This window comes from Streptopelia decaocto, assembly GCF_964273445.1.
Source record: "Streptopelia decaocto genome assembly, chromosome: 3".
In the NCBI taxonomy this organism is placed as follows: Eukaryota; Metazoa; Chordata; class Aves; order Columbiformes; family Columbidae; genus Streptopelia; species Streptopelia decaocto.
Genome location: NC_138656.1, coordinates 97,513,513 through 97,532,003, shown reverse-complemented (window position 1 = coordinate 97,532,003; position 18,491 = coordinate 97,513,513). Strand labels below are relative to the sequence as shown.

Here is an 18,491-nt window from a genome sequence, read left to right as displayed (position 1 = left end):
AAGGATATCAACAGTGAGAGTTATTCCCCCAAATCCCAGTTGACTGTAAAATAGAACAAGCAAAATACCAGCTCTGTTGAGTCACATTGCACAGCTTGTTTCAGAAAAGCACTTGGAGAAAAATATATGTTCCATATATTCCTTATGTGGGTGAATTAAAAAATTATGAGAGTTTTGACCTTGTTTGTGTCTCAAAAAGTTTCTGCATTACTAAAATATATTTTAAGTTTGAAAATTAGTATCTGAGTAGAAAAAAATAAGCCACTTTGAAGAGAAGAAGCGAAGTTAAACTTTTTCTGTTCAGTCTTTTTTTAATTTTTTTTTATTATTATTATTTTTATAGCTGTCTTCAGCATATTCATTTGCAAGATTTTTAGGTCATGCTGTACATCTGTACTGGTTTCAGCTGCAATAGAGATAAATTTCTTTATAGTAGCTTGTATGGGGCTACATTTTGGATTTGTGGTGAACAGTGTTGATAACACAGGGATGTTTCAAGGCATTTTCTGTCCTGCCTGTGATTTGGCTGGGGGCACACAAGGACTTGTGAGGGGACACAGCTGGTACAACTGAATCCAACTGACCAGAGGGTAACCCACACTACATAATGCTCTGCTTAGCAATAAAACTGTGAGGGGTACAGTTTGGCCAGGACTGCCTCTGCTCAGAGATGTTTGCAGGAATGGCACTGGTCTTCTCAAGTAACCATTACATGTGATGGAGCCCTGTTTTCCTGGAGATGGATGTACACCTGCCTGCTGATGGGAAGTAGTGAATGATTCCCTTATTTTGCTTAGCTTGCATGTGTGGCTTTTGCTTTACCTATAAAAATGTATTTATCTCAACACATGAGTTTTCTCACTTTTACTCTTCCAATTCTCTTCCCCACCTCACTGGAGAGGAGGGCAGGGGGAAGAGAACAAGCAACTACATGCTTAGCTGCCTACTGAGGATAAACCATGACATCTTCATACTGATTCAGATCAGGCAATGACTACATTAAAGGAATTCTGACATTCCAAACCAATTATTTGAAGTATCTTTCCTAAGTAAATACTAGTTATACAAACAAACACTAATGATGGCAGATTAGAAAGAACATGAAACAGGGTACTAGTATCAGCACAGTTGGGTTGATGATCTGTGAGGATGTAGATTGGATTCTCCAGAATCTTGATATTCAATAGCAGAAAAATGAAACCACTGTATTAAATTATTTAGGGTACAAAGAGTAACAATCCTACTATGATTTTGGCTTTTCATTTCTGTCTTCCATACTAGAATGTGATGGTTTGGTTTAGAACTGGCACCCCATAGTAGCAGAGAGAAGCAACTCAAGGTTTTCTTCTATGAAGCCAACTTCTACCAAATCATTTTCCTATTGGTTTTGTGATCTCAAATAGAAACACAAGTAAGAGTTTTGTGGAGGGAGGTTATAAGCCTACTAAATTATTACAGGGTATGAACCACTGACATTGGGTTTGATACTGGTTCATGCATCAAGGACAGATTAGTTCTTATATGGATCAATAATTCACCAGAAAGCACAAAATACTTCCAGAAACAAAGGCAATTAAAAAAACACATTTTGACACACATAATCCCCTTTTTAAGGGCTACTATCCACACAAAGGCTGTTTCAGCATTTGGGATTGAGCCACTCAAAGAGAGAGCTTGAAAGAGGAAATAGCTGACATAGCTTACAATTAGACTACTGTAACAGGCATGTCCCTTGCAAAATTATTTTTGAGATACAAAATTAATTGGTTGATAATGAGTCCTACATTTCATTTTTTATTTTCAGTTAATTCAAGTAGGGTTTATTCCACCACAACAACTGTCATTATGGTGGCTTCTTCCTTGGAGAGAATTTCCTAGAACTTTCAATTTGGAAGTTCCTGCCCTTTGATAATTTAGGACATAACATTCCAGATTTCTGACTCCTCGTCCTTCAAATATTGCTGAAACACAACATTTAAACATTTTACTGCTGAAAGGAATATAACTTTTTTTAACTAGTGAAGTTACCCACCGGAAGTTCTCATAGGTAAGAAAGCTGTGGAATATACTTGTTTAAAATACAGTTATAATTTCTTGTATGCACAGTCTCTGAATATATAAAAGACTGGAAAGAGAAAACATACAAGAGTTCAGTCATTACCTGCCTCTCCTGATCAAATTCAGATCCTCATAAATTTGGCATTTTGAGTAAGTTTTAGATCTACTGATACACTTCAGAGCACAAGCATACTATTTTGCCTCTCCTCACAAAATAACCCCAATTTTCTTTCTAAAATACACAAAGGCTTAAAAATATTTTTCTTGTTATTGTTGAATTACATGATTTTTACACCTAAATCATTGATATTTTAGATTAACAGAAGTGCCAAAGAACAGTCCCACAGAACTGTCAGACCTCTTCTGCCCTGAGATTTTGCTGCTACACATATTTTGATACATGAAATACCAGCTTTATTCTTAACAGCATTAAGATTTTTTTTTCCTCTAAATCATCATTAACTGTCATTCAGATTGTATCATTCCAAAAAGGTGTTATTTAAAAAGAAAAAAAAAAAAACAACTAGAAAAATGATTTTTTTTGTTTGTTTATGTTCGGTCAGTTTAAGGACTTCAGTTGGCAAAGGAGATCTATACCCAAATTTATTCTCAGAAAACAATTACTTCCACTCCAGAAAGATGCAGCTACAAATTTTAGCCTAAAAAGATCCCATTTCAGTCTGCTTTAAGTATTTAGGGCTTTTGGTTTACTTGGTCATGTGTATACACACACATAGTGCTTAAAGCTTTAACAAACACCTCAGTTTGAAAAGAACAGACTACCAAAATAGTAAGCAAGAAGTATTTAATTAAAGATAGAAAAGAAAAAAATCAATTAGCTGATGTTAAGAACAATTACACTAACAGTCAATGGTAAGATTGGTAGTTAAGATGCATAGCTGCAGGATTACCAGCATTTTCTATAATAGTAATGCTAGTTTGTTTTCTTAACAAATAAATGCTAAAAAAGGGAGTTCTTTGTTTTGAACATGCCCATTCCCATGGTGTAAATACTCTTCTCACTACCACAGTTTGGGAAAACTAGACCACCATTGAGTAACACAAGTCTTTGCCTTAGTTTTCACTGGCAAGCTCTCCTCCTACACTGCTTGGATAAAAGAACTGCAAGACAGGGACTGGAGGAGCAAAGTCCCTCACACTGTAAGAGATGAGGTTCATGACCAGTTGAAGAACCTGAACATACACAAGTATATGAGACCTGATAAGATGCATTCCAGAGTTCTGAGGTAATTGTCTCATGTAGTTGCCAAGCCACTCTCCATGATATTTGAGAAATCATGGCAGTCAGGTGAAGTCCTTGGTGACTGGAAAAAGGGAAAGATTGCACACATTTTTTAAAAGGGTAGAAAGGAGGACCCTGGGAGCTACTGACATGTCAGCCTCACCTCCATGCATTGGAAGATTATAGAACAGATCCTCCTAGAAGTTATATTAAAGCACATGGAGGACAAGGAGATGATTCGAAACAGCCACCATGGCTTCACCAAGAGCAAGTCCTGCCTAACCAACCTTCTATGATGGAGTGACTACATCAGTGGACAAAGGAAGGGCTATAGACATAGTCTATCTGGACTTCTGTAAAGCCAAACAATCCCCCACAACATCCCTCTCTCTAAACTGGAAAGAGATGGATTTGATGGTTGGACTGTTTGTAGGAGAAGGAAATGGTGGCATGATTGCAATCAGAGGGTAGTGGTTAATGGCTTGATTTCTGGATGGACACTGGTGACAAGTGGTGTCACTTCGGGGTCCATATTGGGGCCAGTACTATTTAACATTTTCATCACTGATACAGACAGTGGGACTGAGTACACCCCCCAGCAAGTTTCTGGAAGACACCAAGCTGAGTGGTACAGTTGACATACCTGTGGTATGGAATGCCATCCAGAGGGACCTGGACAAGCTTGAGAAGTTGACCCATGTGAACCTCACAAGGTTCAACAAGGCTAAGTTCAGGATCTGGGCCAGGGGAACCCCCAGTATCCATATAGGTTGGGGGTTGATGTGATTGAGAGAAGGATTTAGGGGTGAAAGGTGGATGAAATACTGGACATGAGCCAGCAGTGTGCACTTGCAGCCCAGAAGGCCAGTCATATCTTGGGCTGCATCAAAAGAAGCATGGCCAAACAGTGTAGGGAGGTGTTTCTGCCCCTTTAATCCTTTCTGGTGGGGCACCACCTGGAGCACTGCATCCAGCTCTGAAACCCTCAATAGAGGAAAGACATAGACCTATTGGAGAGGGTCCAGAGGAGGCCACAAAAATGACCAGAGGGATGGAACACGTCTGCTGTGAGGAAAGGCTGAGAAAGTTTGGGTTGTTTAGCCTGAGGACAAGAAGGCTCCAGGGAGACTTTTTTGCAACCTTTCAGTACTTAAAGGGGGCCTATAAGCAAGATGGGGACTGTTGCAATAAGACAATGGATAACTGTTTTAAATTAAAACAGAAGAGATTTGGGCTAGGTCTAAGGAAAATATTTTTTTTTACAATGAGGGTGCTAAAGCACTGGCAGAGGTTTCTCAGAATGATGATAGATGCCCCAACCCTGGAGACATTCAAGACCAGGCTAGACAGGGCTCCGAGCAATCTGATCTAGCTGAAGATGTCCCTGCTCATTGCAGAGGGATTGGTCTAAATGACCTTTAAAAATCCATTAAAACCCAAACTATTCCGTGATTCTATAATACAGTTAGATACCTGGACAACAAGTAGGAAGCACTTTCAAGTACTGACCCAGTGAAAACAAGATTTTTTTTTTTTTTTTTAGTTTCAAAAGAGTGCAAAAAGGTGTTTTGGTACTTGAGGGAAACACACAAAAATCAAGATATCGACTAAAGAAGCTGAGAGAACCAGAAAGGTTAGCTTGAATCTAGAGTTCTGTTATCTTGACTGGAGAGAAAAAAAAAATAAAAATAAATAAAAAAAAAAAAATCACACTCTCAGGAAAATTATCTTAGTAAACTCACAGAAACAACACAAGAGATTAATGTTTTCAAGCTGGTTGGGGAAGCATTTCTTTTTTTCCTTTTTATTTTAAATAGTTCAAAGTATTGAACCATAAAAGAAAAAGGAAAACCACAGAAAAAAAAAAACAAAACAAAACAAAAACTTAGGGACAACAGGAGTAGCAAGACAAAAAGAAAAAAAAAAGAAAAAAGACCTTACACTGTGGAAGTATATCACTACTTTCTGCTGTTGATGCTGAAAGGAATATAAAGAAAAACTTCAGGGAAGATGCATAAGGCAGGATGAGATGACCGTCAGTATAAATGTTAATGCTGGGTGTGAGCAGAAAGCTTTGAGAAATCAAAGACCAAAAGAATAAAAGAAAGTATGCCCTCAGGGCAGGTAGGATAGAGGGACATGCAAGAACTTGTCCTTTGGAAAAGAAAATCTGCTGCTGTAGAACAGAGGTCAAAGAAAGGTGCAAGCACACATCAGGTCCAATACATCTGGCTTGTTCTTCAAACGTTGCCCACCAACTCTATGTTACAAGATGTGGTTAGAACAACAAAAAAAGCCACCATCAAGACAGACTAAAATGAACCAAGGATAGTTCATCTTTCAGTTTAATGTTTAGTGGCAGACAGTAGTGTAGCAAAATATAAACTAAAAATGATTAACTAGCAACATACTTTGAATTAAGCTTTTCTACTTTTACTCTATTTTCTGCACTTGACCACTGCATTCCCTGAATGGCAGGACATACTGGTTTAGTAGAAGAAAGACAATGTAACAATTCTACTGCGCATTACTCCAATTGTGTATGCATGTGTATAACACTTCAGATATGGCTGTCATTTAAAGACTTATTTTCTGTATTACCACCCATATGCAAGTGGTCTGCATGGGAGGAATACTTCTGACTTTCCAAATAAAATTACTACAATGATATAGCAATGGTGTTTGTAGCCCCGAAGTGCCTTTTTAGAAAGTTTGTTTCTCTCATCGTAGAAAATAAAAATTAAACTGATTTTAACAGGAATTCAACAAAATTACAGAAGTCACAAGTACTCTGTTAGTTGGCCCATACACAGCCCCAAGCCTAAATACATTTTACATGATGTAAAACACTGTCAATTAAAAACAAATAAAAACAAAAAACACAATACAAAACAACCACACAGAACTACACATGACAGAAACAGAACCTATCCCTCAACTCCCCAATCCCATTGCTTAAAACCTAGATTTAATTATTACTCAACAGTGACGATAATTGTCAATAAATCATTTAGCAGATTAAACAAGTTGACAAATTCTACAAACTCAACTTACTGCTTCTGAAATTTATAGGTCTTTTTACTGATATAATAATGTTTGAAAATCCCACAGATAATTTTATTTCCAGAAAATAAGAATGATTCAAGACTCCATCTATACCAAAAGTTTAGAGTGCTGATGTGATCACTGAGGAGATGGAGTTATTATCCATTAAAATATAGAGATTCCCAGAAATGGGTATATAAATCTGGTGAAACAGTGATAGAGAAACCTACATTTCAGCCCAAGAACTTGGCAACGGCTCAACTGTATCAGTGTCTTCTAAAAACTAGATGATTCTCACTGTTCTACTGCCACAAAAATCAGATGAAGTATAAATATTCATGCGGTATATGGGTAACAACAGGCTATGGCAGGTGCAAATAATCTTCAAGGGCTTAGACTCATGAAATGTAGTTTCACTAGCTTAGCTATTAACCTATTTATACACTGTAAAAATACAAAGGATCTGACGACGTCATTGCTGCACAGGAAGTGAGGTCATAAATCAAGAATATACTCAATAAAATGCATAGATCAGAATCTCAGCAAACGGAAGATGATGTAGTATTTTCTAGCTGCATGGGATACCAGTGTGGCTGTAGCTTCAGAGGCTGTTCAGCAGGTCTTTAAGTGGTTCATATATTTTCGTTCAACACCCGGCCCTTGTTCACCAGGGAGTTTAAGTTAAAAAGAACACCCTGCAGACAGTAATGGGGAAATCTCTCAACAGCATCTTCTCTGATCTGAAAAGCAGAAGCTCAACACAACACAGGATCTAGCCCGATATTAAGACTTTTGAGAGACAAGTGTCATTGTTGTCAAAACACTACCTTTTTCCCCCCATGGTCACATTTACAATACTGACATTCAAAAGCTGAGCTGACTTGGAAGACACTAATTATTAATTTTTTTTTTTTTTTTAATTCTGTGAAGGTAACAATTCTAATTAGGAAAGTTTTTCCTATTCAGAAGAAAGAGTTGCCTACCACAAGAATAATAATAAAAAAACCCACAAAACACACCACCAAACTAAAAAACAACACTAACAACAAAAAACCCCACACAAACAAAAACCAAACAACAAAAAGCCCCTAACAAACAAACAAAAAAACCCCACAACCTGTTAGTTTTGCAGTCTCACAGAACATGGAAAGCTTATGTAAAGATGTTCCTTTGTTAGTCCTAATATTTTAATTTTTCAGACCTACTGCATCTGGTACCATGACACAAGTGGTGCAACTTCAGAACAATCCCTGTCATAGTGATGCAAAGGGTTTTTTTTGTTTGGGGTTTTTTTCCCCTGCTCCCCACCCATTAGAATTCCTTAGCTTTTGAATGTGGTGAACTTTTTTCCTTCTATACAAAAATGTCTGTTCCAGAATAACTCCCCCATGCTGTCATTAAAAAGAAACAGATTTTTTTTAAACATACTGTCCTTATCAGCCAACACACAATTAAAACTTTTCAATTAAGATGTTTAAAACAGTGTTTCTCCAACTGTGCATTATGACTCCATAGCGTTCCAAACTCGTAGACAGCAGCAATCAGTGTCACTTCAATCCTCCCTATTCTTCCAGCTGAACAGTAATTCACTTTCTCCAGAGAAGAATTAAAGAACTGGCTAAAACCAGGGATAAATAAAGAGTTTTAGTAAAAGCAAACTAACTCGCTGAGGGATGGGTAACCAGCAGAGTGATTGTAAAGACTTCCAGTGACTGGTAACATCTGGTCTGTATTCCCCTGTCCCAGAGACACCAATCACCTGCCCACTCACAAAATTACACATGGCATAGGAGCTAGAAGGGATCACGATTTACAACAAGTATTCTAGGTAACGGTGACAGGAGTTCTTAAACTATTGGGTTTCAGTAACCCATTTGACCACTGCAGCAGAAATCACCTCAACCCTTCACAAAAACATACCTGACCCCCCCGCAGTGCTACAAATCCTTCCTGAACCATCAATCCCCATTGCTTGTCTCTACATTGAGACGCTGTCACTTGAGTGACATTGACCATTTCTTCTGGAGTTGGATGTTATATTTTGAAGTCAATTTAAAGCTCATGGACAGGGTGAGGTTTACAGCATTAAATCTGAAAGGGGGCAGTGTTGTTTAATGAGAGCATGGCGTTAATTACAACTCTTTCTGCTGGGGTTTCTACAAGGAAGTAGGCCAGCAGGAAGTGTCATTATATTATAGCCTGTGGCTCTGTGCATGTGTTCCTAAGCTAACAGTCAAGGGACATCCTTTAGCATCCTACACTTTTCCCATACGAAAAACAAACTGCTCAGATTGCATAAAAGGACGAAATATGCTATCGTATGCATCTACTAGATCAGAAAAATACAGGTAAGGTAGAAAGCAACTTCCTACTGAGGTAATGAACACAGTTCCTGGTGTGTTGGTAGTTTCTCATACTCCTTTCTGACTTTCTTAATAAAACTTATGAAGACTATTAAAATGAAACAATAATTCCCAAGGAAAGACATACTGCTGATCTACCCATCCCAATCAGATATAGCTCAAAAGAAAAATGCTGACATTTTCTACACTTCTGTCTTTTTACACCTAGATAACGCACTCAATGAGGATATCGATTTCAAAAGATGCTTTAACGAACACTGTAATTTCAAAACATTAATCAAATATGAAACAGTTATGCATCAGTATGGAGCAGAGTTAGGAATTGCTGAGAAAGGGGGTAATGTTTCAAGAAACTTTGAACAGTTCTAGGGAAAGTGTAATCAAAGTTTATCAAGCATTTGAAGATACATTGGCCACCACTTTGGTAAACATAATTTGGAGATCATATACTTGCAAATGCTAGTCCTAGTGAACAGCTACAATCTAACCATACTACTTCTTGATTCAAAGTTCCTACGTCAACCCCATTGATAAAAATATATTTAATTCTATCACTTAACTATGTAAGCAGCTTTTGCACAATAAACACTTACCAAACGGTTATACCTATGAAACCATAAGAAAAAAATGGCTTTGTACTTGAGAAATAATCTGAAAATAAGTTTTCTGCAACTTCTAGTGCTCAAGGCCCAGCATTTTCCATGAATTAAAAAAAAAAAAAAAGTCGTAAAAAACCACCACACATTCAGTTTGAAAGTAATCCTGAGGTTACACTCAGAACACTCTAATTATCAAACAACTCTAAGGAACTGACTCAGAACCAGTGTATCCAGTAATTTTACCCAATATAGGTTGCAGATCCCAAAGCTTTTTGTACAACTCAAACTATTAAGAAAATAGTATCAGTCCAGTTTTATGAGCTTAATTCTTGAAAGACACTAGAAGATGTGAAATGCTTTGCCTTATTTTTTCCCAGAACTGTGTAGTCATCATTCTTGTCTAACATCTTCCACAGAAACAGTTTTCAACTGTTTTGTTTTTTAATGTGTATATATACATCTATATACACATACACATTTCTTGTCATCCCTGTTGTTTTAAATTTCCACAAGAAGATTAGTGATTGATTTTCAAGACCAGTTAGTATTCATACAGTCTTTCATTTTTATAATTATAACCCTTAAGTAAAGAACCTCCTAAAGAAGTTATCAAAAGAAATCATTTGGGATATAATAAGCAAACCATTTAAATGTAAGCATTTCTAAATCCAGATTTGGAAGTCTGACAGATCCAATTAAAAATTCCAGCAGAAATTAAAGTACTAGTTTAAATTAAATTTCAACATCAAGACTATGGCCATGACATAATAACATTTAAGTATGCTATAAAAAATATGCAATATTCACCAATTATTCAAACACAAAACAATTAAAATTGAAACATCATGTTTCAACATAAAAAATATGTATCAAGTAGGATAAAGACCTGTTAGGAAAAGAGTTCTTACCTTCATAGATAGCTCTGAAGCCTTGAGCACTGACGGCAAAATCTGTGGTGAAACAGAGAGTGAGGATAGATCCTGTGCTCACAATAGATGATGGAAGCTGAAATCCAGATAACCTGTACAATAAAAATGTGTAAATTGTTACAACCTTGAAAATATAGCACATCAATAGGTGTGATGAGTCATATGATGAGCATCATATTTCCATATCTGAAGTGCCAAAACATCATGCTCTTTGATGCAGTCTCTAACCATTCACTCCAAAATTTCCAACACATTCTTGAGATTTTTAGTCCTCTTATTTTAACACACCTGCACACTCTCCAACAGAGAACACTGAAAGACAGACCAGCTTGTATCTATTGAAGACAAAGAATTTTTTTATAGGATTCATTTCAAGATGAAGACATAAATATAGGACACCTAGAAGTAGATACCCAGGCCTCGACCCACACAGACACTCCTAGCACTATCTGAGATAACGTGGACTATCCTGTCTGTCCTCTATCTGCTTCTTTCAAAAAAACATGTATCCCATATGTTCAATGCCATATACATTAAATGACCAGAAAAACAAAAACACAAACAACTTCCATTTAATGGCTTCAGAAAAATCACCTTAAATTTTCCATCTTATTAACAGTCTCACATCTACATAAAAACTAGAATTTTGGATAAGCTATAATTACATTGCAACACTGATTTAAAGATAATTTCCCAAATAAATATTGGTTTCTTAATGATTTAATTTTCCATAAGACAGAAGACATTGTAACTGTTCCACAAACCCAAAACTATACTGTCTTATAAGATAGTTTTGTATTTTGCAATAAGGGTACGTGATCCACTGGGTACAAGACAACACACCAGAAAGTCACCTTTTGTTCAAATTTCACCCCCAAAGAGCTTCTTTAATTCAGATATTGGAACAGCTAAAAAACAAACAAACAAACAAACAAACAAAAACACAGAAAAACCCCAACTAAACAAAAAAACCCCAACAAAACAACAACAACCACCACCAAACACAAACACACAAACAAAAAAAAAACAACACACCACATCAAAAATGTTTTCACATATTTTTAATCTGGATGGTTAAAACAACCCATGCCTTTAAAATTTATTGTACAATGATGCTATAGGTCACTAATTGCCATCTGGAACAGCAGAAGATAAATACTGTAAACAACATACTAGTACAGCAGTATCACTGAACTAGAAGTTCTTTGCTAAAACATGTAAGAAGAACCCTACCCTTGAATTACACCAGTAAGGTTGTTCCCCATCTCCTTCCAATTTTGAGCTTTGGAGAACAAATAAACTTGGATGAGTCAGAGAACAAAGCGAAGACAGCTTTGAATACAGATGAATGCATATAGTCAAGGCAACATAAGTCAGCAAAAAGCTTTCTGCAATTTCTTCCTTTCTTTTTAAACAACAGGTATTAGGTATTTGTTGTAATCTTTTCACCTTGTGTGTACTTGCCAAGCTATTACTCCTACTAATTTCCACCTCATTTACTCCAGTTCCAGAAATAAGCAGATTCATTTTTTCCTGAATCGTCAAACAGCAAAGGTACTATGAGGCTTGACACATCTTATGTTCAGACTTCTGCATGTTGTCTCACCTTCACTAGATGTTGCAGTTTTTATGGAAATGTGCCTCTTGTTCTATTTAAAAAATTAGAGTGGTTATCACTACACCTGTACATCTGGAGTGTACACTGTAACAGTTCAATATTTATTTGGGGTATGTATTTTCTGATCTTACACTACAATATTTCCAGAATCTAACAGTTTTTTTGCTAAAATATAGGAAAATAGCATGCATTGTAGGAGAAGGAAGGAAGGAAAATCTGGCTGAAACACACACAAAGATAGAAGCAGCACTTCACGCTACATAGGAGACCTAAAAAACAAACACCACCACACAGACAAACAAAAAACCCACATCACATGATAAAAATACAAAAATAAAGTTGTATCTGTGCAGAACTACACAGCTTTAGCTACCTCATTATTTATCAGTGTTTGCTTCACTTGGCATGGATTTGGTTCATATAAAAGAACTAATTTGAGCAGCAAATAGACACCCTGAGGTCTTGTGATGATTTCTAGACTTACCTGTTTTGATTCTGTTACGAGAATAAGCATCACTTCTACAATATGGTTTCTTTACCTGTTTAATAAATAAAACTGTTTCTGTAGTACCGTACTTGAAACACTAGAAAATCATTCTTCAGGCTGACATTGCCATTCACATTGAAGTAAGACAAATATATTCTTTTATAACTTAAATCAGCACACACAAAGGTTTTGCAGACATAGAAAAAGGCAAGTATGTGGTAAATTTCAAGGAATTAATACATCAACTTGAAATCAATTTTTTCAAGTTATTTGCATTACAGTAATCTTAAAAAATATTATGGAAAATCTCAAATACAAGAAATCTTATGTCAGTCATCCAACAGACTACCTGGGTACCTCTATAGTAGCCTTGTTGCCTGAAATATTTCTGAAAGCATCTTTTCATAGTATTTTAATGAATTCAGTGAGATTAAATGACATGAAGTTGAGTGCAAACAAAAACTAGACAACAAAAGAAAATCTCAAGTGCTACTATTCAGACATTTCCATAATTAAAACACTGCTATCCTACTAAATCATTTTTTTCCTCCCTTTACTAACATTTTTGCTAGGTTGTTATAGCTCATGAATCATAATGTGATTTGCACGTTCATTTCATCATGCAGAAAAATCACACACCTTCACATGTTGCTTTACTTTGTAAAAGTATCTTCACAATTAACATGTAAGCCTTTACTGCAACCAGAAAGGCAACTGTTTAGACAGACAACTGTATGTGCTAGAAAACACAGAACCATTTCAAGTCCCTCTGTGAATAAAACTGTCATTTCACAAACTTACACTACTTCATACTGAGCATACAACCATGCTTCAAGCTTAAAATATTGCTACTTCCTCAACTTTCAGTAGTATTGATCTGCACAAAATGCACACACTGAAATACCTTTTTAACCACAGGTGGAATATATTAATCTTGTGTATAAAGAAGAAACAGAACCTATAACAGAAAACACAGTAGTACACAAGTACTGAGTCTAGCCCCTGTTCAATAAAAATAACAACAAAAAAAACAAACAAACAAACAACCCCACACAAAAACACACTACCATATTTCACACTCCATCTCTAGTCATTTCATGGATTTTGACCTTCAGGCATTCCTAATGATAAGGTCCATAAAAAAAAAAAAAATATATATATATATATATATATATATATATATATATATATATATATATTTCCAACTCCCCCCTCCCCTCCCCCACCAATAGTGTAGCATCCAGCTGGCTCTGTTCAGAGCTTCTCCACCATCTACTTTTGAGGGCAGATTTTGGGACATCCTTGTACTAAACAGATATGTGGCAAGTCCTCTGGAGGGCTGGCAATACAATAGGTGCCTGTGGCAAACAATGTTCAAGAGAGTATATTTCTTAATCCCTTAAAAGATGACAACTAAAGGGGGAACCTTACTGCCGTCTTCAGCTACCTATTGCAGTGGTATAGAAAAAGCCAGGTTCTTTTTGGAAGGGGAGGAAGGATAAGCAGCAATGGGCAAACAACATGAGAAATTCCAGTTATGTATTAGAAAAAAACACCACCATGATGGGAAGATGTATATTGGTACTGATGCCCAGAGCATCTCTATCCTTTGAGATATTGTAAATTGATAGTGCTCTGAACCGCATGATCTTCAGACTTGTTTGTTCTTATATCCTGCTGAAATGGAAACCATCTATAGTCTCTCCTAACCCTAGTTATTCCATTAATCCATGACCCATAAGGAAGGCACCCACCCCATTCTCCACTAAGGCTTAGAGATAGAATTGTATCTCAAACAGTAAAGAGATACTTTTTAAGGTCAATAAGTAGTAAGTTTTATGGTGAGACTTCACACACTAAAATAAGAATATATGATGTTATATTACTATTATGCAACTTCTCAGTAATGCAAATGGTAGCCACCAATAAGGTATAATCACTAAGAAACAAACATAAAGCGGGTTTTGTGGTATTCTTTCCCAAGTCTTGGAGAATTTTTGTCTCCCCTGTCCACTATCATAAGTTGTTGCTCAGGAGCAAAGCTCACTTTTGCATATACCAGAGATAACAGAAACCTTAAAAAACAAACAAACAAACCCACCACCACAAAGATGGCTGACCACAGCCACACCTATGGGTCATGCTCTTGCAGACTTATCTGCTTCACTATCCAGCCTGCAGGAGCCACTGTTAAAACTTGCCTAGGGATTTCCTCTTTTTTGTTCATCATTATAGAATGCAATCCCCAGGGGCAAACTCCTGTCTGTACTTGCTATCAGCAGTGAGAAGAGTTACCCACAGGTTAAGACACCTAATGGTACTTAAAGTCAGGAGACCAACATATTCATTCCAGCAAACCAGGCTGTTACCTACCATGTGTGAAACCACAGAAGCCTTATCTTAATAATTTACATCCATTCTGTTGCCAAGAGGGAGCAAGGATTTAAAACCTGAGTCAGATACCATCTCATATATAAAGGAATGAGGAGCCACTATAAGATTAGTACAAGATCTATCATTTATAACTGATTTTCTATCTATATATTTAATCCCACTACCCCAGCCTCAACTTTTTTATTTAAGTCACAGATAATGGGAAGACATAGAGAACAAATTGTTCAAGGTCAAGTTTTTCATTCAGAGGCTCTAATTCATTGGGTTTTCTCAAGCTTAAGGTAAGAGTGATGGTTCTCTTACAAAACTGTACAAAAAACACCGCAGAAGGCAGAGCCTCGTCTCAGAGAGCACACCCAGTCCAGGAATTACCCTTTCCTTCCCCACCTCTTCAGCATAAAGAAAGCAGACAGCAACCTCTCCTCACATTGATGAATGTTAATAAGCTTTCCTTCCTAAGAAAAAATAGAATAATGAATTAAGACCCATTAGCTCTCACATTTCTTACTCCAGCCGTGCCAAATCTTCCTCAGTGCCACTTTCACCAGATTCAAACTCCTCCATCTCCAGGTTCTCTCCACCTATAGACCCACAGCAACAATGCAGCACTGTCCTCCCAGTCTCCCACTTCCTTCAGTCCCTAGGAAACCAACTTCAAAGCTCTCCCATCAGACAGCCAAAACACTTCCTCCACCACCTATCTCCTCTACACCCCAGAAACGTCTGCAAACCAATTAGCTAGCCCCTAACTCCTTATTTGATTAATTGACATCAGGTGCTCACTCCTCTGTCCTGCTAACTAGAGGCAGTTAAAGTGTGTGCACCTTGTTAGAGGGGCATAAGTATTAGCAGCACACAAAAAGCACATCTCTTACCTGGGTGCTCTTTCTTCTGGAATTTCACATTAATAATCTCAAATTAAAAATCAGTTATAAATAGGCAAGAAATAGATTTTTAATTCAAGCCTTTCACACAGCTAAGTACATGTACATTTTTTCCATGGTATGGTGATATGAAAAATTTCTGATGCTTCCTGTGACTTTAGGAATTAATTGCAGGAATTCTAAAATTAATATTTTGCTAGTAAGAGAAGGATGCAAGCAATCAAAGCATAAAGTTCCCTCAGTGAAGTCCATAAAGCCTCTTATTAACAAAACTCCCTGTGTTTAGTCACTAAGCAGAAAGAGGCGGGAAGCTTAATGATTTTGACATAGCCTTTAGCCTTCAGAAAAAGCACCTGGTTTCTCTAGCTGCCACCAAACAGCCATGTTAGCAAGGCTCACACCTGCAGCAGGAAACTCTCATGCTGTGGAGAGGTAGCCTGTAACTGCAGTTACTGGGACTCAGTAAGCAAGCAGGAAAATGTGAGAGGAGTTGGCCAACGCCAAACCAATATGCAGCTGTGAAGGGGACCAAAGTGAAGGCAGGTCCCAGGAAAGTGGGCTGAGGGCTTCCCAAGCAGCTGTAGGTGCTGGCAAAAGCCTGGCAGGTCTGGGCAGCCAGCAGGCTCCAGCAGCTTCAGCATGGTGGGATTGCACAGCAGAACCAAGCGAGTGTAATTTCAAGGGTGTTTGCTGTCAGTGAATGGGTCTAGTGGAGTTCGTTACTCATGCTAAGAAGAAAAGGGCTTGTGTAATATAAAATCACAGAACCTCCACACTTCCAAGGCTCCAACGTACTGCAAACTACAAGAAAAAAAATAATCTGAAATGGATGGCCATCACTGAGACTCATGGCTGCTGACTAAATGAAGCTGTAGGCCACAGCACTGTGCTATGGCTACACAGACATGCCTTCTTTTCCTGGCAGACCTTACCATTATAATGTTTATTTTCTTACAATTTATAACCATTGTACACAAAACACAGCCACAGAAATGGTTTCATATGCCTATGTGCTCAATTACATTGAAGAAAACATCAGCTAATATTTGATAAACTGGACAAAAAAAAAAAAAAAGTAGTGCTGTAAACAGTGCCAAAAATAAACCATTATTGCCAGAAGGATAAAAGCAGGGTTTTACCTTTAAGAGAAATAAGTTAGTTAGTATAAAACTAGTGATTCTTTGTGCTTTAGAAAAAAACAACTGAAACTTTAAGTAAGATTATATGTTCCTGGTTAATAATTGTATGAGAAGACTACATTTCTACCATCTAACAGTACACAGATATTTAGATCAAAGACACCTCTCAAGTGTACTTGTATGAACCCAGATGGACCCAGTAGAAGTAAAATTACATAGATGCAAATGAAAATGTGATTTGATTCAACTAATAAATAATTATATTCCAAAGAAATCCTATTTTTAGAAAAGTATGTAAAACAGTTTCACAGACTGAATTATTTCTTCAGGCCTGTTACTTATATGCCTATGTCTCTTAGCTGACTAATAAAAGTATCATAAGTTTAATAATAAAAAATATAGTAGTAAGACCATTGTTAGTAAGGTGAAATTTAACATTTTTTAATTTTAAAAAAATCAGGAATTGAGTCAGCTGAACTAAGATATCTCAGTGATTTTGACACCAACACCTTGTCAAACAGTTTAAGCCATAATCTTAGAAAACTTTTACATTAGTCAATTTAAGTGTCATTATGTGAGTTTTGTCTGTTTACTCTGACATATGGATATCATGTTCACTCATCTTTTTGGTACATGTGTCACATGAATCCACAGAAGTGTATATAGTGATCTGTTATTTTTTGTAACTTCAGCTGTAAAGCTGGTTTGCATTTCCTGTGTCATAAGGCTTGAGAAAGATCTACATCAGGTTGGGAACAACATTACAGCAATGAACAGTTGATTCAACTTCAGAATAAATGAGGATCAATTTTATTTTAAACTTTGTTTTACAAATCCATTGTAAATCATGCATAATGCTGTAGATAATATTCATACTCCCACTTGTGAGACGTTTGCAACTGAAAAAACAACCTCAAAACCCTATCACAGGAACACAAATGGTATTTTATGCCTCTACTAAATGGAATTTAGAGAGGAAAAAGTCTGTAAAGAGGACTATTCTTGTCTTCACAGGCCAGCCACTAATAACTGAAAAATCACCCACATTTCCACCTCCCTGGGTTTTACAGGCTCACCTTTTATTACAGTATCAGAGCACTTCCAGAAAAAAAGTGAAATTAAGCCACTGTAAATGGAAACAGAATGGTGACAAGTGACTTAGAAGCCCTGCAACACAGAAAATTCACACAAAATTGCCTGAAGGCAAATAAATCAATTTCTGAATCTTTCTTTTAACATTTTTACAAATAGGATTACAGTAGTATTGCCAGCTGAAAAAAAAAAAAATAATACTCTAGCTTTTTTGGTGGCACCACATTAAGCAAAGGCCTTGAGGCAAAAGAAAATATCCTAGCAAATACTTGAATAGATTATATTTTAGTACCAACAGCATGTTTGTCCTTTGCAGCAAGAGAGAAGTATCTAAAAAAAATTATACTGTCCAAACATGAGTTTAGCATTTTATATAGTGCTCACATTCCTTCTGTAAGGAAGACTAAAGATTTGTGCCTAGAACTTTATGCTGGGAATGTGTGAAACTTCAAATGTGGCCTATGGTCTGCAGTAAAATTTTGAACACTTATATAGCTTTGCGGATTTCTGTTATCTGTTTTGCACAGGCTAGACTGTCTGGCTTTTTTATATTGCTCAATTCAAAATACAAACTAACATACTAATAACTGAAGTAATTCTCATCAGTTAACTGGGATATGACCTTCATTTTTTTTGAGAG

General features: G+C 36.7%; 1 protein-coding gene across 1 annotated transcript in view; it reads right to left on the bottom strand.

Moving 5' to 3' along the window:
• The window catches only part of CSMD1 (CUB and Sushi multiple domains 1), a gene marked incomplete at both ends in the record, with an annotated part of 1,064,284 nt that overhangs the window by 728,761 nt on the left and 317,032 nt on the right, over window positions 1-18,491 (bottom strand). Inside the window, one exon of the mRNA XM_082048870.1 lies at window positions 10,217-10,329. Within this exon, the coding sequence (XP_081904996.1) occupies window positions 10,217-10,329 (113 nt within the window). The remainder of the gene's footprint in view (window positions 1-10,216; window positions 10,330-18,491) is intronic.